The 23685-nt window shown below is 37.0% G+C and overlaps 1 protein-coding gene across 2 annotated transcripts in view; it reads right to left on the reverse strand.

The window, feature by feature from the left end:
* The window catches only part of LOC131054346 (probable polyribonucleotide nucleotidyltransferase 1, chloroplastic), a 264974-nt gene that overhangs the window by 74536 nt on the left and 166753 nt on the right, over positions 1-23685 (reverse strand). For both annotated transcript variants that reach the window (XM_059218603.1, XM_059218602.1), the window contains 3 exons: positions 22980-23267; positions 21260-21334; positions 2392-2505 (listed from right to left, as the gene is read on the reverse strand). In XM_059218603.1, coding sequence (XP_059074586.1) covers positions 2392-2505; positions 21260-21334; positions 22980-23267 — 477 coding nt within the window. The remainder of the gene's footprint in view (positions 1-2391; positions 2506-21259; positions 21335-22979; positions 23268-23685) is intronic.

Genomic DNA, 23685 nt, shown 5'->3' on the forward strand with positions numbered 1-23685 from the left:
GGACATAAATGGGTAACTCGATAACTTTCTGCTTACTTCCTTGAAATTGCAGTGATTCTACAAAGTACCAGAAACCTTCATCTACAAGACTGGCATAGTTGCTTCAGATGAGTTACATTTTTCAAGATTGTCAACCAGGGAATGTAAAAAATTCATTTGTTTGCTGTGTTATAAAGCTAAGTTGCAGGGTTGGCCGGTTGCAGGGCTCAGTACCAGTCCACTTCGTTACAGGTACGGGAACTGGTCCGTATGCCTATGGGTCCAACTAGGGTATCTGCCTGGACAAGCCAGTTCGTCTGGGGCCAACCTAAGGCGAACCTGAATGCCTGGGCACCGAAAACAATTGTAAAATTTAATAAGATCATGACATCCACCACTTGAAAAAAAGAAAATAAAAACCCAAAAAGTGACTTTTAAAACACTAAGTTCATTTTTGCTCATTTGTTTTGCAAAATGCTGTTTTTTCCTTGCAGGTTGAGCAGAGTTTGGATTCTGACTTGGATGCTTCCACTTCTCAGCTTGTTGCATTTGAAAACTCGGAAAGCGAGAACACTAATAGTGCAAGTGCAAGTGGCATTGGCATTGGCATTGGTTCATCTTATGTCAATGTCAATGATAAGGATGATGAGAATAATGATGATTAAACTTTAAAACTAAAGTTCCAATTGTTGAAACAATTATACTTGAACGCTAAATTATTATTTTAATAGTGATCTTGATGTATATGATGCTATGATGGTATGATTACAAGTTTATGGTGGTTTTGTTGTCTATATGATGTTATGTGACATTGTAATCTTGATTCCTACTTCTAGGCTGCACATATATATATATCGGCGAATCGAGTTCTCGAATGCGAAACCATGCCTGAACCCAAACCAGCAACCTAGTTCTAAGATATTGATTATATTGATCATATTGCATTGGAATTCTATAATTCTGAACTACATCTATCATTGACTTACATCTTGACATGTGATGTAAGCATGGATGATGATTATTTTCACATATTTATTTATAAAAAACTGTAGTAAATGCTTCTGTTTGATGATGATTAACTATATGGTGGTGCTCCTTGTGTTATTTACCTACAATGTTATAATTTCAAGAGTTTTCCATATGGCTTCATTATGAAATTTAAGATTCCTGAGTAAGCTTTCTGACTTAGTTCAGAGTCCTACTTGTTCAGTTCACATCTTAACACTTAATTGAAGATTCTTGGTTTTTAATACAATACAAAATCCTTATGAATTACCTCTTCATATCCTAAACTCATCAAAAAGATGCCTCACATAAATTATGTATTTATCGTCTGTGGAGTGGTGTAGCATCTGTTGTATGAAAAATAGGTCCTAACTCATCTTCAGATAATGTGATTTTTTTCTGACCAGAAAAAGTGAGTTATATCCAATGAGATTATGTGATGTAAAGCACAATTTTATTATATACATGTGTGCTAGAGCATATAGAGAAATGCACCCTTAGGTATGGTTCTTCTTCTATTATAATCACTTGTTCAAATCAACCTGGCCTGCCCTTTTTCAATCAGTGGCAGCAAGGGTCTATATCAGGGTATAATCTCTAGTTCAGCATTAAGTCATGTGGCAGCTTAATGTTGTGCTAGATTTTCATAGATATGTAAAACATGGTTTTATTATATATCATCATAAAGCTCCTACAGGTTAGAACACACTTTTCAATGGTATAATAATTTTGCTATTATTCTATCTAGAAGCTGCTTAATTTTCTTTTAACTGCTTAACTGCTTTTAATGTTAAGATCATGTTGTGCCTACGAAAGATGCACCAAAAGATGGCATAATAGATCCACATAGCAAATTCCCTTGATCAGGGCTTTTTATAAATCATGAAAAGATACTGGATATACACGACGCTGTATATTGCATATTGAAAAGTTTTGCGAACATTTTGGTTATACGGCATGCTGAATGAAATCCAGCTTAAAAAAGTGAGCATTAAATTTTTTATAAAATGACACATATTGCATGAATGATGGAGTGCAAAGACATGCATGACATCACTAAGGTTAACGCTGCAATTGTTGAGAAATGATAGCATACAAACAGTTGTAGGAGATTCTCCATAAGAGGTTTGGCTGGTATATAGCATACTTGAAAAACTTCTGCCCGAAGTCGGATCTTTCTACAGAAGGAATATTACAACTTCTGCATGGTATAACTGTGGTGCTTAAATAGGCTTGTGTTTGTGCTAATTCTACTGCTCTTTATCAACTTACTAATTTTGTTAGTAGAAAAATTAAGAACACAATCCAAGTTCATAGAATGTTATCTTCAAGAGAACCCTGTTTATTGGAGTTTTTGCATTCATTCAAAACGTAATTGAAAAAGCAACCTAGATTTTTTTTAAATACCTGTGTCTCTCCTCTGGTAAAAAGTGCACTTCCATGAGCTCTAGGAAGCAAACCACACTGTGACTGAATTTTCCGTATCTCCGTTGCATGGCGCCCATCACTTCTTCTACCCTCCTGTTGGGAATTGGGGAATTCAGAGAACAACTATTCTTTACTTACCAGGTGTTAAAAAAAAAGATACATGCTAATACAAATAAGTATGACATGAATCAGATTTATCCTGATCATTTTTGTTGATTATGTAATGCCTAGGAACATTTTTATTATTACATCCATGCTTGATTCATTGTATTAATTATATTAATGTTGAATAATGACAAAATAAAGGTCAATGAGTCTTGGGAGAACACAAAGAAATAGTACCAAGTGTAGGGTAAAAGAAATGAAATACAAAGCTAAAAAATAGCAAAACAATAGAAAGTAGCTAAACCCTACAGAGCAACAGAGAGAGAGCTACAAAAGCATGCTATTGTAAGATACTACAATATTGTCCAAAAGAAGAGAATTTGCATAAACAGATTCTTGAAGAAGTATTTATGTCTAGAATGGAGCATATATTGACTTAGAAAAGTGAGAAAAAAGCTGCAGGGAAAGCAAACTGGACTAATTGAACAAATCTATTAATACATTGTGAGAAGAGATCACAAGACAGGCAAACAAAAAACTGCAAGATACACAAGAAAAGATACTCATAAATGTGTTGCCTCACTAATTCTCACTGCACGAAGTCAATTTATGGTACCAAAAAAATAACTCCCATAAGCTCCTGAGAATAATCATCTAACCACCCACTAACTAGAATTGCCTAGGATTAATTATCAAAGAAACTCCCCTGTGATCCCAAGTCCATTGAGCTATCATTCTCTACAGCTTCAATGATGCAACTGATGATCTCAAACTATGATCTCTGCAAATTAGGATGAAATCGCAGCATATAATTTGTCTCTGCATTACAAGGAATCAAAACAACTCGGTGTGTCCTAATCAGTCATGTGCCAAAAGAGATTAAAAACTGTATAGCTCATGCCAGCACTCGCGAGTAATCTAAAACGCAAGAAATAAATGTTGTGCACAACTGCACTAATATCACCTAAAAAACTAAGTCCTACCACAAAACGCTCTCAAATTCAAATTAAGGTACATGTTGCATGCTTGAAGCTAGTAAAGTCAGTACGCAGCCCACTTGAAAGATGTATATGGTGCCCTTGAAACCCATAAAAGATGTATGTGATAAGAAAGTTGTCTACCTTTTGAATTTAAATTGGTCAGGATGAGAAAATACAATTCATCAAGAATCGGTTCACTATGGTGAGGAAAGTATAGCATGAACACCTCAAGGATACACATTAAAAAAAATCCTATAAAGTAATGTACCCATTTTACCCATACTTTTTTGTGATCATAGGCCAATTTTCAGAGTTTCCATAAGTTTCCAAGTGAGCTGGGAGAATTCCAATGTTCTTAGGGAGCTCAGTTTTGAGATTTCTTGGCATTTGGTGATGGTTTGGAGTTCAATTGGCTTTTAGGTTTGCAGTGACGCTCTTTGTAGCATTTGGGCCTTTTAGGTTGTATTCCATAGTTCTTGGACACTACTATTTTTAGAAGTGCCTGTTTCAGCATCTGGCATCATTCTTTAGTGTTAGTTCTTTCTTGCTGTGTTCAATTTTAGTTTTCGATGCCTGAAGAGTTCTTTCTGTAAAGCGGTTTGGATTATTAAATTACTACACTAAGGTTACAAAGTTACATAAAAATATCTACTTCATTGTTTTAATTTTATAAAGTTATGTTTTGTTCCCCTCAAAAGGACATCTAGGGAAAAGGGGACTTAGACATAAAGTTATTTTAAAAGTGCAAAAGGCTTTTGAAAGAAAATAATTTATCATCAATTTTAAATTCCTCTTTTTCCCTCCAACTTTATAAAAGGAGAATTTGGCTCTTGTTTAATTTATTCAAAGTTGCACACATTCTGAGATGCTATCAAAGTGAAGATTGAGTTCTTTCAAAAGTTGATTGAGGATGCAAACCCTCGTCAATATTCACTAGTTTTGATGGTGAAAGATCCATCCTAGCTGGTTTGGTGTTTTCACATAGGAAACATATTGATTTATATGAAGTTTTGGAACCGGGGCTTCACAAAATTGTAAGGGAAAAAAAGAAATAATTATATTTTAAAATTGAATTTTTCCCTCCAAAAAGCTATATATATGGAGGATGTGTGCTCATTTGTGAGATTAGACTTGTGAATGATATTGTAATGCTACTAGAATAAACTTGAATTCTTCCAAAGCTTCTTGAGGACAAAAACCTAAGTTACCGAGTTCTTCCTTAGGAACCCCCGAGTCCTGGTTCGGGTCTGGTTCTACCTAGGTTAGGATAGGGTCCTGCCCAAACAATGTGGGTTCGTCCCTGCCAAACCCGAGAGAAATTTTGGAGTATTTTGTAAAACCCGTCAGGAATTTGGCAGAAAAGTTGATTTTGTTAACTTTTTAAATTGTTTTTCATGCCAAAAAGGCAAATCTAAGCCCCCCAACCTTAATTTGACCTCTTAAAACACTAAAAAGGTAAAACCTACTTCATGTTTGCACAATAGAATAAAAAACATAACTTCTTTGCTCCATTGCCGAACTTCGTTTTTTGTTTGCCATTGCTCAAGGAGAGTTGAAGATTGATTGTTGCTTATGGAGGATGATGATGATATTTTTGATGACCCATTTGATATTTGATCAGTGATGGCTGATTGTTGTAGCTTGACATTACTATTTTTGAATTAAAACAATAATATGGTGGTGTATTTAGTATTTTGCTATGTTACATGAACTAAAACTTTAATATATGATGGTGTATTTTGCTATGTTATTTGACTATTAGCATAGTGGAGTATTTTCAAGGGGGCTTCACTGGCTAGGCAATATATATCATGTGCATTCATATTGGGGGGTTTAATATCTCAAAAAATAAGCTCAATATATTTGCCTATTTGGTGAAAATAGGGGGTTTTTAATTCCGGTTATGAAAAAAGGAAATATATGGTCAAAATAAGGGGGTTTTTAATTTGAATTGTGTATTGGGAGGGGGTGACGAAAAAGGATTTTAGGGCAATATTTTTTGAAAATAGGGTGATTATTTAGTATGCCATGAACGCACGTGCTATAACCCAAGTTCACTAAGTAAAGCCCCCATAAGTCTTTTGAACTTAACTACTGCTGCATATATGTATATATATTTAATTTTTATATGTTTTTGTAGTAACGAACCAAAACCCCAAAAAACATTTTGGCCGAACCTACAAACCCAAACCTCAAACCCAAGCTCAAGCTCAAACCGAGACCGGCAACTTAGACAAAAACCCTCTTGGAGTTGCTGATTTCGAGTATAGAAAGCCCCCTAGCTAGCTAAGTAATTTGGTACAAAGATAACCATTGTGCTTCAAATTGAAGTTTTGGTTTTGGTTTGCAAATATGAAAATTTTTGCAATGTTTTCAGTTGCAGAGTTGATGTTAGGTTTCTTAACTTTTCTGAAGTTTTGAAGAGTTTACTTTAGGTGATTATTGAAGTTTCCTTGCTTTCCATACATTTCTAACCAAGTTGTACTTTCCAATCAAGCCCTACCATTCCAAGAACTTCATGACGAGCACTATATCATTCTTTCCTATGGAATATTGATTGCTACTGTTATTTTGGTGTTGGCCCTACAATTTGTGATGAGCATATTATAATTTTTGGAGCGTACAACTTGATTAGCTGGGCTATATCTACTATGCTGGGCATGGGAATCCTAGACTAAAGTGCTTCGAATTTTGTGGTGAAATCCTCCTACTGAGTGGCGTTAAGACCTTACAAATCCTATTCATGACTCTTGGCATTGAACTTTTCTGAATTGGAGGTGTTGTAATGACATTAATTATTAGAATAATATTGGCATATCTTATTATTTAATGATCAATAATGTATATTTAGGTAGATTAGATTCTTTCTAATTTTGCTTTCAATTCTTGATGGTTTCTTTAGGAAATAGCATCAATGTAATTCCCTATATGTAAATTTCATTCTTTCAAAAATAAACAAGCAATTACTATTGTAACACGATATCAAAGCGGGTCTAGATTTTTTTTAAAAATTCTAATTTTAAAAAGATCCTGTTGTGACCTGTTTCACACATCGCCCCATCGCAGATGGGGACCCCCTGTTTTTGCTTTTTAGGGTTTTGTCCTAGCTCTGTAGTTTCATAAATCAATTTTCTTAGAGAGTTTTGAGTCTTTTGACTCAAAGTTCTGAAGTCATCCCAAGCCAAATAGAGAAATCATGCTCAAAACCATGTTTGAATATTGTCAAAGTGCTTAGAAGGTCTGAAGGATGAAGATCACAATTGCTTTGAGTCATTTCTAACAACTTTCTATTTTTAGGAATTTTTGCTTTGTTTGCTTTTTGCATATTTCTAAAAATAGAAAGTTTTGATTTTTGGCACTTTGGGCACATTCCGAGAAGCAGCTTTTTTGGATTGTTTTTTGCTTTTTTCGCTTTTTTGTTTTTTTCTACTTTTTTGAAAGTAGAACCTAGGTTTTGTTCTTCATGACATTTGATCACTGCCCATGTTGTCGGATTCGAAAAATTTCGCCTCTAAGTACAAAAAGCAGGGCTATGTTTTTTTGTTTTTTCCTAAGATTAGGATTTTGATCCTCAGGCCATATCATCACTGCCCATGTTGTCAGAATTGAAAAATTTGGTCTCTAATTCTAAAAGAAGAGTGAAAACCAAATTGGGGTTTTGTTCCAAAAGATTAGCCATATGATCAGTGCCCATGTTCTTAAGTTCAAAAAGCAAGGTAAAAACCTAATTAGGGTTTTTGTTCCAAATGAGTCAGAGATGGACATGATAGTTTGAATAAGTGTGAAAACATGGTTGTCCAGATAAAATTCACCCAAGGGAAGAATGGAAAAGAAAGAATGTCTAGAAGCTTGGGAGATGGCAGACAAAGCATGAAGTCCACCCAAGCATACATGGCAGGACATCCTTAAATTCTGCCCAAGCCAAGAATGGAAGCATGAACATGGCACAAGCAATATGAAGTCTGCCTTGGCTGATCAGCAGTAAAGTCCGCCATGTTAAGGCACCCTCAAAGTCCACCTAGGCATATTGGAAGGATGGCTAAGACTCTTCAAAGTCCGCCCATGCACAAACAAGTTGTCCGACACTTGCTAAACTCCTACCTTCAGTTAGCTATCTCATGGCAAGGGTCAAGCAAACTCCTACATACGGTTATGGTTGAGTCAAGCAAACATGTCCAAGCATGTCTAAAGTCCGCCCTACATTGGCACAAGGAAGACAAAGTCCGCCCTTGGATTGTCTAACAAAGCATAAAGTCCGCCCTCCTAAAACATGGCATAAAGCATTCCAAACCTTGCCTTGTCCAAGGAAGAGTAAAGTCTGCCTAGGCAAGTGTGGAAAAACACACTTCAAACTCAGCCCAACTTGAAGAATATAGGAAGGCAAGGAGGAATACAACACAAGTTGGCACAAAGCATTCCAAGTCCGCCTTGTCAAAGACTAAGCCAAGTCCGCCTAGACATGGTGGAATAAAACAAGACCAAGTTGGCTAAAGACATGAAGTATGCCTAGGCTAAGGAGAAGATGAAAAGGTTTGCCAAGACATGGCAAAGACCAAGAAAACATGAAAATATGCCTAAAGGAAGATTAAAATTTCCCAAGGAAGATTGTCTAAACATCTTGGAAATTTGATCAAACACAAGAAAAAAATAAAATCACACAGGTATTCCAAATTCAGCCTAGGCATAAATGGAATATGTGAAGATGCCTAAGCCAAACATGAAAATTCGCCCAAGACTTGGAGATTAGACATGAAGATCAATTTGCCATGACAAAGAGAGAAAAATGGCTAGAGAAAATAATTTTGTCAAAAAAAATTGCACAAGAAATTAAGGGTCAATCAACGAACGGGTTGAAAAATAAATTTTGACACATGAATATTTTTTATTATTTTCCAACACAGGGAATTATTTTCGAAGGGAAAATAATTTCAACACTTAGAAATTTTTGGAATTCAAAAAAGAAAGTTCTAGAAGATTCCTTAGCTAAGGATGGAATTTTGAGAGAAAAATAAAACTTTCCATTTTGGAAAGATTTAAAACATTAAAACACAAAAAAATAATAAAAATTAGAGAAAACAAAAAAACACAAAAAAGAAGCTTCTAAGATTAAAACCCTTAAGCTCTATAAATTTTCAACCAATCACTTTCAAATTCATTATTCAGGTTGAGAAGAAGTTTAATCAACAAGTATGGATCCTGGTTTATCCAGTTTCCAGAATTTACATACATAAGAGTTCAAAGTTTTGACAGTTGTCCTTACCGACTTCCGATCTATCCAACCAACAGGATGGTCTTGCTTGAAGTTCTCAAACAACTAGAAACATTTCAAAGCTTCAAAAAAATAAAGCAGAAGGCAGCAATATCCTTACCATTCTTTATTGGAAATATGGAGGAGTCTTGTTCGACAGCACAAGCAACTGAAAGTGCCAAGCTAGAAATGCAGAGGTATCCCTTTACATTCTACCGATCCAGAGCTAATTTTGATCCTCTCGGCAATATTGGATCAATGAATGGAGAAAGATTCAGACATAGAGTGGATACAGAAGATTTTTGGGCAAATGTTGTAGATGGGTTTGACATCAGGAAAAGACTATTTTCCAGACTGCCAATAAGCTTGAGCAGAACGAGTGAGCCTTTTCTTGTGCCTGATCAGCAGGAAAATAATGCAGAATATACTCAACCTGGCTTTGATGAGCATGCACCTCTTCCTCCTATCAAATGGTTAGAACCAGAGCATGCAGACTTGACCACCTTGATGCGGCCAATTGTGAAATATTCCAAGTGGTGGGTTGATCGGCAATGTCATAGATTAAGACGGAGAAATGTAATCTTGACTTATGACTTGATGGGTGAAGCAGAAGGATATTCTTCAAATGAGGAAGCAACTCAAAGTGTATGACCAATTGAAGGTGCTAAAAAGAAGGGGAAGGTAGTTGTGAATGAAGAACCTGCTCAGAAGAAGCAAAGGATAGAACCATCTCGTTCTGCCACATCTAAGAATGAAAACTATATATTAACTGTTGATGAATCATTGGCTGAGATAAAGATTCCTTCTCTAGTTCATGAAGAAAACATAGAATTGATCCATCAAGAAGATGAACAGCCTCGATCTCCTATTGGCACAGAAAAAGTGGAGTCGGACAATGAAATGGATTTTGAAGAAGGTGAATTTCATGAAGGAATGATTTCCGCCCTTCGAGGTATTGCATGTGAAGAAGACGATCGGGAAGTGGAAGGCATTGAGCAGCCCACTATTCCTGATTGGCTGAAGGAGAGATTGAAAGAAAAGACACAAGAAATAGAAGTTCAAGAAGAAGATGATATGGCAGATTTCTTGGGCAGATTAGAACAAGTTGCCACAAAGAAACTAGCCAGAAGGTTTTCCACCATCCAGAGAGATGAAGCCGGCTGCAGGACAGTACAGATTGTTGTACCAAAGGTAGATAAGGCAAAAGGAGATATTGCTTCTCATGAATATGAAATCACTACATTCAATTCGGGACCAACTACCAAGAAGCAGGAAGCTAAAGATTTGGATAATTCAGTTGCTTCCATAAAGGCAAGACTAGACAAAGAAGTGGATAATTCAGTTGCTTCATCTATTACTAACTAAACACTAATCTGACTTGGGTGGGACAACATCCTTTTCTCTTTTTTCAGAAAAGATATTCTTATCTCTTCCTAGAAAAGAAACGGCAGTTAAGAAAACAAATACAGCAACTTAAGGAATTTTAATAAGTACAAAAAACGCTTAGTCAAAAAGAAGTGAAGTTTCCCTAAAAGCACAAGGTCTTCTATCACTTCCTCGGGACGGGAGAATAGAAACAAAGCTCAAAGTCTTTACTTTCCACTATCTTATCTACCTTTTCAAAATGATTAAAATAAGAACAACATACAAAATATAACAGCACAAAGTCTGCTGATATGGTGCACTTTTGAACTACTACAAATGGGAACAACTACAAGCACAAAGTCCTGCAATTGCTCTCAGTTATGAACAGTTAGCTATAATAATTTAACCCTCAATACTTGTAGCGCAAAGTTTACAAGAACCCAGAATTAAGCTCCTTTCAACAATCTCGTTAGAATCACAAGCAAATGCAGAAAAGTATACCACTATGACACAAGAACACAATGGATAAAAGAGCAGGACTTCAAAACAAAGTTTGAAACTCAAATGCCTTCTTGATATTACTTGAGAAACCAATTTACAAGTATCATGCACAAAGTCTTTATGACTATAAACCTCTGCAGAGTTTTCTTGCTTGCTAAAAACATAAAACTTACATAGAGCACCCTCCTGGTATATATAGGTGAGGGGCTAACAGAAAAAAGTGGGATAAGTCTAACTAACTGAGACTTTTTCCACAACAAACTATAACTAACTGTGACTTATTCAAATTACAGTCCTATTGCCACTCAACTTGAAATTTGTTTACATGCAATTACAAGTTACAAGATTAAAAATGATGAGATTACTTGTAACAACACGTTTTCGCATTACATGTAATTTGTCGAAAAGAAAATACATAAAACAAAAATAAAATTCAAGTGTCATGAGACACTTCTTGTTCTTCTCTCTCCCTAGCCATGAAGGCTTGAAACCTGTCAATTGATTCCTGCAATTCATCAGGATTTGGTCCTGTTGTATTCCTCGCAACGGCTTTGATGATGACATCAGAATATCTTACTGTCGCTACTCTGTGTTCTTCAAAAACAATTTGCATCTTATGAAGGAAAACTTTGCACATACCAATGGATTGAAGCCACTGTAAACTATTTTGATTCCAATTCCTAATGAAGCCTTGCACCAATTTAGAAAGTATAAGATCTTTAGGGAGCAATTCTTCATCGTGACTTACGATTTTGCAGGACATTTTCTCAAAATTAGGGATGACATCCTACTCCACTTCAGTACTCATTTCAAGAGTAACCTGTACATCTTTAATAAGGTCTTTAATGACCAATGATTTATTGACCATAAGCTCCTCAAATTTGATGTATATCTCCTTGTTTGGTATCACCATATTGCTGCACGGGATTTCTAAATTAACCCAATCCATCTCATGCCAGATTTTCAAATCTTTTTCTGTGGATTCCAGACTTTGGCTAAAAGCTCCTAAAGTCTGATTCAACTTCAGTTTTGCTACTCTTACATTTCTCAATTGCTTTAGCCTTTTGAGCAGCCCTTTCTAACAATTTGATGGACTTTTCAGCAATGGAGGAAGCTAAGGGTCAACCTTTTCTGAAGAATTAGTGATCTTTTGGATCACTGAGATGAGTTGTGTATTTTTCTCCTTGAGCTAATCCTTCTTTGCTAGGAGTTCGTCATAACTCTAAATTAGTGAAGCCACCAAATCCTGAGCATCATGCATTACTCCAACACATGTTTGCTTTCCTAGTTCCACTCTTGTGAACCTATAATCAGACAATCGTTTTTCTCCTTGTGGCTTATCTCAAAAGAAGTTTTGCCACTTTTGCATGCTTCATCTTATTGCTATCCACAACCACCTGTGAAACTGTTTTGGCCTTTTGTGCAGCCTTTGGCTTGGATTTCCTAAGTTGCTTGAAGTCAAACACATCACGAGAAATCTCCTACTTCTTCCTCTTTGGAGTAATTGAACTCAACCATGGCAGTAAATCTAATGAGTACATGTTTATAACAACAGATGTGGTTTGTGAAGCCTCAATCTGGACTGCAACAAGTGTTTTCTCAGATGACAAATCATGGCTGGCTTCTGTCATGAACCTATCAAAGCTTGCAGCAAAAGTATCAATTTTAGGAAAAGGCATGTTGGATAGAACAACATATGAGGGATTTACATCAAAAACATTTTCTAAGTCGCCATGAGAAACATTCATAGGAATTTCTGCAACTAATGATGACACATTAGTGCAAACAAATGCACTTGGCGCAACAAGATCAATATGAACTGTAGAAAAAGAATGAACATCAATGTCTATCGGAGACATAGGAACATCCAAAATCATTTGAGGAACGGCTATATGTAGGGATTCAAAGTCCACAGTAGGAGATTCTAGAGTATTTTCCTCATGTGGTTCATCTTCAGACTCTTAATTTGATCCTAGTGCCCAAGGAAGAAGCACCCTCTTTGGATTTGACCCTCACTTTGGACCTACGCCCAACTAGTCCTACTGAATCACTTTCCGCCCCAACCTTGATCTTAATGGTTTTAACATTATTGCTTTTCAGCCAAGCATTGGTGTTGGCAAGGATGGGCTGAAATCTATCAAAGATTGTGGTGCACTCCTTCTACAACCATTGGAAGACAAAAGAGGAGCCTCAACAACCCTTTGTTTTGTATACTCCCGGTCAAGGATTTTCCTATCATCTACCACGCCTTCTAGAATCTTGGTTAGATCCAAATCTACAATCTACTCCAGAGTAAGCTTGTTGTAATTCATCTTCTTGACATCTTCTTCTATACGAAGATCAACCCATATATCCTCAAGGCAATGAACATGAGTGAAGGATCTTTTGATTTTGTCTTCCATCCCTCAATAATCAAATCCTTCCTCGCCTTGAACTTCTTCAACTTGACTTCTTGAAGTTATGTCTCCATTGCTTTGGCTCTTGCTGAGGTTGTCAAGGAATATCAGCCAATGAGCAGTGGATTGTGAGAGGATATGTTGATGCCTAACTTATGGTTAGGTAACTAGACTACATGAACCGTCATCAGCTGCCTTGCCAATTCCATTAGGATGATCCTGTCAGTAGTATATCTGGGAAGCGTGTATGGTTGATCTTCAAAGCATTTGAATCTCATGTAAGTGAAAGGTGAGAACTGAAGGAACAAACATCCATACTCATTCACCTTCTTCCAAGCTGCCCTGGACACTCTCTTGTTCTTGAGTGTTTTATCAAATAAACACATGAAGTGGCCAAAGAAGCCATCCTGTACCATCCTATAGTGAATCCTATTGGGTCTCAAAGTGAGTTGTTCATAATATTTCCATACTGGTACCAACAACTTGTCACCTTTGGTAGAAAGACCAGAAATTGTTTGACGCTGCTATGTACACTAAGTAGGAATTCATGTAGAAGGTAAGGGTGGTTGAAACTTGTGACAACTAGTCACACAAGTTATCACTGATGACTTCACCCCAAAAGATATGAGACTGACCCTTCCTCATGACGACAATGTATTTATACATCCAAATCTCAAATGCGTTGGACGGTTTCAACCCCATTATCCTGCTTAGAAGTGTGATCATATCATTGGTTTCCTCAATGAAATCAGACTGATATAATTTGGGCCATCTAGAGAAACAGGTTCTAGGACTTTTAAGCCATTTTGAATTTATATGCCTTATGCAATCTAATCTATTTTGGTTGTGGTGATCCAAAGCACTCTTCATGGAAATTTTTGCATATACTAGGACCGTGGGAACCTTGAAGATCTTATCGATGGTTTCTGCATCCAATCTGATAATGATATTGCCATCATCATCTTTGATCGTCCTGGATCTGCTGTCAAAATGAGCAGCATAGGCAAGAACAAATTCTGACTCCAAGGCTGCCATTGGAAAAGTAGAAACCAAATGAATATGATTATTCAAAAGCAACTACATGCCATGGCTTGGCGATCCCTTTGCCCTTTCAAGAAATTCAAACATGTCAACATGTCCGATCTCTATGACCTTAATTTCATCCGTAGGAGAGCTCACTTGTGAAGGAGCAATTCCTTTATGATACTTATCATACTTGTATTTCATCTTTTCTTGTTGGAAGGAGATGTTGGCTCTTCTGTCATTGAATAGGAATCTACAACACTGCGATGGAAAGTCCAAAAGGTTAAGACATCTTCACAGGCTATTGGAGATGCCATGACACTTGCTTCAAATGAAAGAACTTAGGAAAACAAAACCTATTCTTCACACTTTCATGATATTTATCATGGAAAAGTTGAAAAATGAAAGGCTAAGCTTGCAAGATGCATTACGAATAAGGCTTTGATAATGACAAGGGTGGAATTTCGGATCTCAAGCTTGGAATGCGTGACCTAGAAGCAATGATGAAACTATTACTTGCAATGCTAATCCCAAAATGGAATTGCATAGTTGGATACTTGTTTTGTGCAAAATGGAAAAGGCACCAAATCTTCTACTTGCAATCGGGTCTGGGTGACCCGATTGCATATGTGCAAACTTATGAAAAGAGTATAAGCTTGCAATCGGGTCAGCAAGGCTCGATTGCATATGTGCTTTATTATTGCAAAGGGTAATATGAACTTGCAATCGTGCCCTAGGAGCCTGATTACGAGTGGTTGTGCTTTTGAATGATAAGTATGAGCTTGCATTCAAGTCTCTAAGACCCAATTGCAAGTTATCATGTTTGCAAACATAGAGACCAACTTGCAATCGGGTCTTGGAGACCCGATTGCAAGTATACATGCATGCATCAGTAGGAAAGAAAAAGGCTTGCAAGTGGAAGGAACACTTGCAATCGGGTTTTGAATCCCCGATTGCAAGTAAGCAATCGCACAAAAGAAAAACCAAGACACTCGCAATCGGGAATTTTAAGGCCCAAATACAAGCATTCACCATGTGAAGGAAAGACAATACTAAAATTCAAACAAACATTTGCATTCTATTGAAAAACGCACATCAAATTCAAAGAGAATGAAACATGTGAACCAAGGAGAAGAACAACAAGAAAAGCGCACTCCCAATAAACATGAAAGAGAAAGAAGAATGAATGGAAGAGCCAAAACAAAACACTTACCCTGGACACTCTCTTCAGACGCCGCTCTAAATGATAAGAAGAAGTGATTTGAAATAGCTTCACCCAAAGACTCTAATAGGCAAGGAGGAACACTCCTATTAGTATCCAAACACGCTTTAATGACACTCCCTTCAAAAACGTAGAGCTAAGGTGGCACAAAGGAAAGCAAATCGAACCTCAAATGACCGATGCAACATTGCATTGCAAACGATATAACAAGAACTTGTAATAGCCTTCTTGTAATCAGTCTTTTGACCCCTGATTACAAGTCCATTATGACTTTAAAAACAATGAATCTTGTAATCGGGTCCTAAAGACCCGATCACAAGTTAGAGCATTTAATAGCAATATCTTACAAAAGTTTCTATTGAAGTATGGTATACTCACCAGTGAAGTATGGTATACTCTTCCACGCAGCCACTGGTATGTCATTCCATCGAGTCAAAATAAGGGGACTCCCCGCATTGAAGGTAACAAACACTTGATTTCTTGCCATGTGAAACAATGGTCTGTTGATATGAGTGGTGGGAGCCCTTGATAGCTATAGTCTTGTGAATGGAGGAGTAGAATGAGACCTGGGAGATGGAGTGTTTACAACCTTGACACCCTTGACTGGGGAAAATGAAGATCTGCCTCTCCCCCTAGACCCTGCAAATGGGAGCTCTAGGAATTGGAAACTGCCCCTAGAAGATGCCCTTGTGTGAATTTTGGGCATGAAATCTGCAACAGTCCTCGGAAGCTCGGAGGTCCGGAGTGTAGAAGCTCGGGAGTTCGGAACCTAGGGGTTCCGGGCTTTTGGGCCTAAGGACCTCAAAACTTGGCGGCTTCGGACTTCCAAGGTAAGCAAAGTTACGATGACTTGGGAACCTGGGGGTTCCGAGGTCACGAGTTATGAACTTTGTGTGAGCACGAACTGGTCCTGTGAGCAGAGTCGCCAAGTGTTTGAAGATGACTGCCTCTAAAGGCCGAGATGCCAAGAACAACACTAAATCCTTAGCATGTGAATTGAACCTTGTCCCACCGGGCGTGCCAAAAACTCTTATCACAAAAGCTTGCACCCTTGCTAAGCTATCAACTCAGCAACCTTGTGAAACATGGAAACAACCCCGAAGTGTGGGACCTTGCGCAAGAGGGTTGAATCTCCGGAAAATGCCGGCTTCCTTCTCAATCTAGGTGCAAGTGTTGAACCAACTCAACATTTCAAAACTGATTTTTTAACCTATCCTAACAGCTTGTAGAGGAAAAGGAAGAGAGAATTGCTTAAAATGAAAGGAGGTGATGCACCAAGAAGAGATAGTTCCTCTCCCCACCCGAAATGGCACAAGAAATCAATTGAAAAGCCCAAGAGATACACAAACTTCAATTGCATGAGTGACCCAAATGCACGTGTGGAGGTTAGAATTTTCCAAGTGTCAAGAGGGGAGAAGGATTCCCACAAAGTCACAATCAGAAAACAAGTTAACACAGCATACATGTGAAAGGAAACCACAAACATACACTTATAATGGAGGTAACAACACATACACATCATATATAAGTTGAAGGGAGGCAAGAATGGAGATTTTCAATTAATCATAAGGCCAAAAGCCAATCTTACAGTTGCAGAAATGCAAAAATAATTACAAGTCTTCAAGAGAAGAGAAAAGCATACGAAAGCTCAAGGCAGTAGGAAGAGAACCCTTTACAATGAGGCTTAACAGCCTTTATATAGAAAAAATGGATACAAGGGTGATCATGACCCCTGCATGTCAGTCTGGAAGTGCAGGGAAGTACATGCACTTGACTTGTACATGCAAGCAACCTAGCCATACCCACAAAGGGCAATCCTGAGAAGGTGGATTGACTAACCTTCCAAAGTCAGGCATGACATAAGTCACTAAGCATGGCCCCATACCTCCCTTGATGGAAATGCTGCCAAAAATACTTAATGCACCCTTGTGGCTCCACAAAAGAAAGTGTACAAGTCCAGAAAACTGTCGGAGCATTAAAAGCCTTGAGTGTCGATCACGCCATCCGGAAGTGTCGCCAAGAGACTTCGGAAGTCCGGACTCCCGAAGTGGGGAAGACAAGGGAAGAACTTCGGAACCTCGGGGTTCCGGAGTTCCGATGGAACTAGGGAGAGAAAGCAAAAGGGGATGGAACTTCAGGACCTCGAGGTTCCGGAGTTCCGAGGAGAAGAAAAAAGGCGAGGAGGGAACCTCGGAACCTCGGGGTTCCGGAGTTCAAGGGGAACTACTCAAAGGAACTTCGGAACCTCGAGGTTCCGGAGTTCCGATAAAGAGAGGAAAAGGGCTTTGGAACCTCGGGGTTCCGGAGCTCAGGGGAACTGCACAAAGGAACTTCGAAACCTCGGGGTTCCGGAGTTCCAGGCAAAGGAGATGCTAGAGAAGAGGCGAAGGAAAGGAAGGTTGGGAACTCCGGAACCTCGGGGTCCCGGAGTTCCGGGCAAAGGAGAAAAAGGCTAAGGAGAGGAGGGGCTAAGCTAGGGAAAGAACATCAGACCCTCGGGGTTCCAAAGGTCCGAAGAAAAGATGAGGGAAGGGAAGGGAACTTCGGAACCTTGAGGTTCCGGAGTTCCAGGGAATAAGAAAAGGCCAAGGGAGGAACTTCCTCCAGACAAGGCAACACTTCACACTTCATGATTCTTCTCTCCTTGATCAACTGAGGCCGCGCTGGTCCATGGAACATACCTCTGATCGGTTCTCACTGATGGACCAAGGGTGTCATAAAATGACAACAGTAACTACAAACAAATTGTCTAAAATCCCTCTAGTAAGTGTCATACAACTCCATTAAACCACCTGAGCTCCCTGGAAACATCAAAATACTCCCCTGAATTGGATGACACGAACCCTGAAAGTCAGCAGCAGCAGCACTACAAGAGAACTTGAAAAAAGTGACATTACCTAATTTTTCCCATGCATCATGTGAATTGGTATATCCTTCAATTTGTAACATGATATCAAGAGACATTAAACTCCTAAGACAACCAAGATTTTTTCTATGTTCAAACATCTAAAGTATCTCTTCCTTATTATCTATAGGTTCAATTACCTTTTTGTTCAACATAAGGTGTATTTCCAAGTTGTATCAAGGCATTCCATGCATTTTGATGCCATGTATTGTAGTTGTATGGTGTTAGCAATGGAAACTTAAACTAACGCATTTGTAAAGGAAAGAGCGCACGAGTAGAAAAAGATGCACAAGCACAACACAAAAAGAACCACCCCCCTGAATTACTCATCATAGAGAACCCCACGAAAAATGATTTGATGTTGTATATTTGTTGTGGTTAAAAATGCCACTAGCCAAAAACGGTGAAGTGGACTTCATCTTAAAGCATGCAAATGCCAATTTTGGCCATAGAAACAACGTACAATTTCATGACAAAATGAGATCAATATAATTGCACCACTGCAAAGTACACAAGAAATTATGCACTTCAAAAATAACCTACACCAAAAATTGTTACCATAAGAGCAAGAACAAAGCCTTAGAAAATTTCAAAAACAAGAACTACTCAACAACACCTATAATAATCCGCAATTTCTAAAATATCCAAACATCATAATCAAAAACTAATTGCACCAATGCGAAGAGCACAAAATTTTGCCCCAAATCAAAATAGCTTGAAAAGAGGAGGTCCTAAGCTTGAGTTCTGGACTTCTGAAGTTGGACTGAAAAATCAAAATTGTCAACAGAGACGAGGGCAACATAGCAACATTGAAATTTACTAAGATCCTTCAATAAATGGAATATTCCAAGAATCTTTAATGATGAAATATTCTAAGAAACTCTAATGGAATCTGTCGCAAATCATTAGGAAAAATCTTTATTTTTGAAAAGAATGTTTTGGACTATCTATCAAGAATATGCATCAAAATATTCTTTGGCCATTGGTTGGAAAGAACCATGCCCCACAGACGAGTGCCTTAAGCTGATGGTGGCACGTGTCACCTCCTGTGCACCACACCATACTCTACAATAATCTATGATCGTAGGTATTTGCAATTAGAGGTACAACCGTATTGCCTACCGACTTACATGACCAATGATCATCCATAGCCCATGAATTCCATACAATGACCGAGAAGCAATTTTTTTTTGAGGCCTAAGTGAACTCTCCGATTTTGGTGATTCAAACAACTGTAGGATTTTTGGGCTTTTTGAGAGTGATGGCAAGGTAAGATTTGACCCAAAATGCTCCAAAATTATAGCTACCTTCTAGATCTAGCAACCACTTCCCAACATCAAACTCTTGAAAATTTGGCCTCTAATGTCCAACTAGGATGAAACAAAAGGAAAATTTAATTATCTCAGCTGCTATGAACTCAATGGTAAGCTCAAAATGTCTCCAAGAAGCTCCAAGAAAACCTGGAACTAGCAAGTCAAAATATGAACCCCCGAAAAAACTAATATTTTCTCCATACTTTTTTAATTCTACCGATCATCCAAGGATGATGAAAAGAGCATACTCATGTGCTTTGAAGAATAGCTACTCTAAACTCCCAAATTCCTGAAAATATTGCTAACCCTCAACTCACAACTGCTTTGATAAGAAAGAAAATAAATGAAAGCAAGCTAAGCTAGAAATAAGAACTGAGATAGAATAAACTGCATTATATTCAATGAGAAATGAGATATTTAATATTGCAAAGATGTCTTGTTTATATAGGCAAGGTGAGGGATAGGATTAGACAAGATCATAAAAAGTGTCTTAATCCTATGTCATCAGACAACAAATATTAAATGACTAAGACACAAGAAGAAAATGACTTAAGATAAGATCTCGTGACAACTAAGACTTCTAGAAAGATTCCTAGGACCTAAGTAAACTTAACCTAGTGTAAAAAGGACTAAAAAGAGAACTAGCTAGGATATGAACTGGTTAGATAAAGTACCATGTTCAAACTAACAAATAGAAATTTTAGTAACAAGTAGGCATGAGAATTACTGCATTGTGAGAATTCTCCCAAATTTCTTTCTTGAACACCTAGAATAAAGTGCTCTTCGTCCCTGCTAATTAGAGAAAGTAGCAAGAATAAATCATTAGGAGGAATATGGTGCTTTTCCTCAGCTAGTAACTATTGGGAACAATCTTCAGCTGGCCTAAGGGAAACATTAAGTCATGTGGCTATTGATATTGACAATAGTCAAGTCACATGATGGGCCACCAACAATCTATAAAAAAATTTAGACATGGAACAATTTCAGTGTATAGAGGTTGTGCAACAGATGTCCAACTAGCCTAAACGTACCACCCATATATAGAGCTCCATTAGTGGCATCCTTCTAGAAAGAAAGTAGGGAGTATCAAAGGAATATCTTGATGGAAGAACAAGCCTCAGCTGGCCAAATGGAAACCTTAAGTTGTGTAGCTAATGATATAGAGGATAGTCAAGTCACACAATGGTGTCACCAACAATCTATAATATACATTTGACGTGGTACCATTTTAGTGTGTATAGGTGTGCAAGAGGGGTCCAAGTAACCTAAATGTACCATTATATTGTGCTCCACTAGTGAAATCCTTCATAGGAAGAAACTAGGAGTATCAAAGGAATATTTTGATGAATGAAGACAAAAAATGGGTTTAAATTATCTAGAAACTGCACACAATAAGTCCCAAGTTATTTCACAAATATTCAGAACATGAGATTTAATATTGTGATTTTATTTCTTTGAGCAGTTTTAGCATAATTTAAAATTTTTGTTTAGCATCCTACATAATTTTAGATTCAACACAATAGGCTGTACCTTTTTCTCAATTTCCATTTTGATGGAATTACCCCAGATATTGTAAGAAAATTAAGCTCAGGGTCCTTGGTACAATCAACATGTATTGAAGCTTACAACTATAACAGATTAAAAAGGCCAGTTCTGTTTGATTAATTCTTCAAGCTCCCATATATCTCATGTTTATATTTTGCATGGTAAAAAATGTCTAATATGGTTTCAGAAATCCTTCATGCACCTATATACCTCATGTTTATATTTTACATGGTATAGTCCTCACCTGCACAATACGCTTGCGTAAAATTTTTGATGTGACCTCCTTAAAAGCCAACTTCACATCTACTGGATCAAAGTGCTAATTACCAACACCAGAGGAAAAAGTTAGTGACTTGGCTAGCAAATAACAACAAAACTCAGACAGCAAATGAAGATATATGATAATTTTCACATGGGAAAGAAAAAATTTATTGCATCATGAGATATAAAAGATCCATGTATCACAACTTTAACAGTTTCCACCTTTATGACATGAAGAAACAATGCAAATTAATGAAACCCTTAATTTAGGAGCAATATAGCACTTGACTGAATAATAAAATTGCTTGAATTTCATGGCAATATTTGCAAAGCAATATCTCCCTGAGTCATATGGAACGGTCATGGATTTAAGCTATGAGACTGATGTTGAAGAGTAAAAACATCTTCAAAATGCTCTAAAGAAGTCATTACACCATAGCTATGAAAACAGACAAAAGTATAAAAGCTCCAGTACTCACGATTCAATTCATCCATATACAATGCAATCATGTTCATTTCATAGAATAAAGATTTAACAATATCAAGATCATTGTATCATAACCACATTTTGATTGGGGTATATAATTCATTGAACAATAGTTCCACATTTCAATACATTCGGGAGATAGACTACTGACACAGATAATTTCAAATCTATCACATTGTAATAATTTATTAAATTTTCTTTGCACTTGGGGAGTCTTTATACTTGCTGATAGTGTTTTCTAATGGTAGCAACATGGACTTATATAACTATTAGAGATTTAGGCAACTGTATGCAAGTCAGTAAAAAAAGTTGTTATACTTTTTCCTCAAATATATGACATCATTAGGGTTGCAAGGAATGCTTCTTGTAGCATAAAAGGGTTCAGTATACAAATCAATTTCTACAACGTGATCACATAATTTTCTGTTTCCATTCCCTGTATGAGCCTCCATTATTCACCAAAATAAATAAAAATTCAAATCAAGTAATTATTTTATTTCATTTTCCAAAATGTTTCTTCCTAGTTTTCTAATTCTAATTTTGCAAGCAATGGAAACAGTATATCTCTTTTCAAGGTTATTAATTACTTTTCACAGCTCTTTTGACAGGAATTTTATGTGGTTTCGTAAGCAGGGATTGAATTTCAGATAAAATAACAACTAATGAAGCAGTTTTATTATAAACCACATTAAATTTCTGAGAAAAAGTTATGCAGAGTAAACGAAAATGATCATTGATTAGTGATTACTATACATTATAAACAGAAAGAGGAGAGCAAGAAATTAAATCAAATCCAGAATAAAAACAAGCTATTATTTAGAAAATCAATTAAAGAAAATTAAAAATTGGCAGAAAAACAATGTTGAAGTATTAAGAAGAGTTCTTGAGACAATATTGGATAATTCTTGTAGAAGCATAGTTGAAAAACATCAACTCTAAAACTGCATGAATAACCATAAGTTTCATAAACTTATTGAAACTTATTTTGAAAATCAATATGTAAGAATTTTGTTAAACATCACACTTCAAGAATTTCTTACTGCCAAGAGAGGTAAAAACAGAAGATGAGATATCAAATGTGTGGCAGGTGAAGGTAAATTTTCAAACATATTCAGATATCCAGCTAAAATCCAAGCAAGCATGCAATTTTGAAAAGTCGAGCAATCTAAGTCTTGCAATTTCCTTCAAAACAAAACAAAAAGGGAGGACCACTCACCTTAGTGATAGGCTTCCTTAAAACTGGCTTTATGTGAACATCGCCTTCATCTACTTCACCATCAACAACCTCCTCATCTTCCTCATCCTCTTCTATTCCAGGAACTCTCTTCTCAAGACTCAGAGTAGCATCTTCTGTCTTCAATCCATTCATAATAGCATGTTCTCTCCTATATTCATCTCCAGATAGAGCAAACATAACTTCCTTTTCCAAAGAAGAAATAGCTTTCATTCGAGGTATTTTACTTTTAACTTTTAAAGCCACAATGAGCCCTCCCCCAGAAAGATCCTAGACATAATTAGTAACATGTTTAATGTTAGTAAACTTATAACTCGGGCCATTTACACAGAATAATGATATTAATGTATGAAGGCAGCACAAACCCTATATAGAGTTCTCATTAAACAACAATGCAACAAATAGTGACATCCACACATGCAATATGCATTTCTTCATGGTTCACAGAAGATGCCGAAACTGCTAACTATTATGATTGAAGTAGCATGAAGGCAGATATGCAAAAATGTTTTTGCATCCAAGCAATTGTCAATAGACTGGTTTTAAAATCCAGAAGCCCTTTTACATGGAGAAACAGCAATAATAAATGCCAAAATAGAATGAAAATCTTATGTCCACATGTTCAAGAGATCTGGTGGAGATAACTTAATCATGTCAATCAAACGATTCAAACCAGATGCCAGAACTG

This window comes from Cryptomeria japonica, chromosome 3 (genome assembly GCF_030272615.1).
Source record: "Cryptomeria japonica chromosome 3, Sugi_1.0, whole genome shotgun sequence".
In the NCBI taxonomy this organism is placed as follows: domain Eukaryota; kingdom Viridiplantae; phylum Streptophyta; class Pinopsida; order Cupressales; family Cupressaceae; genus Cryptomeria; species Cryptomeria japonica.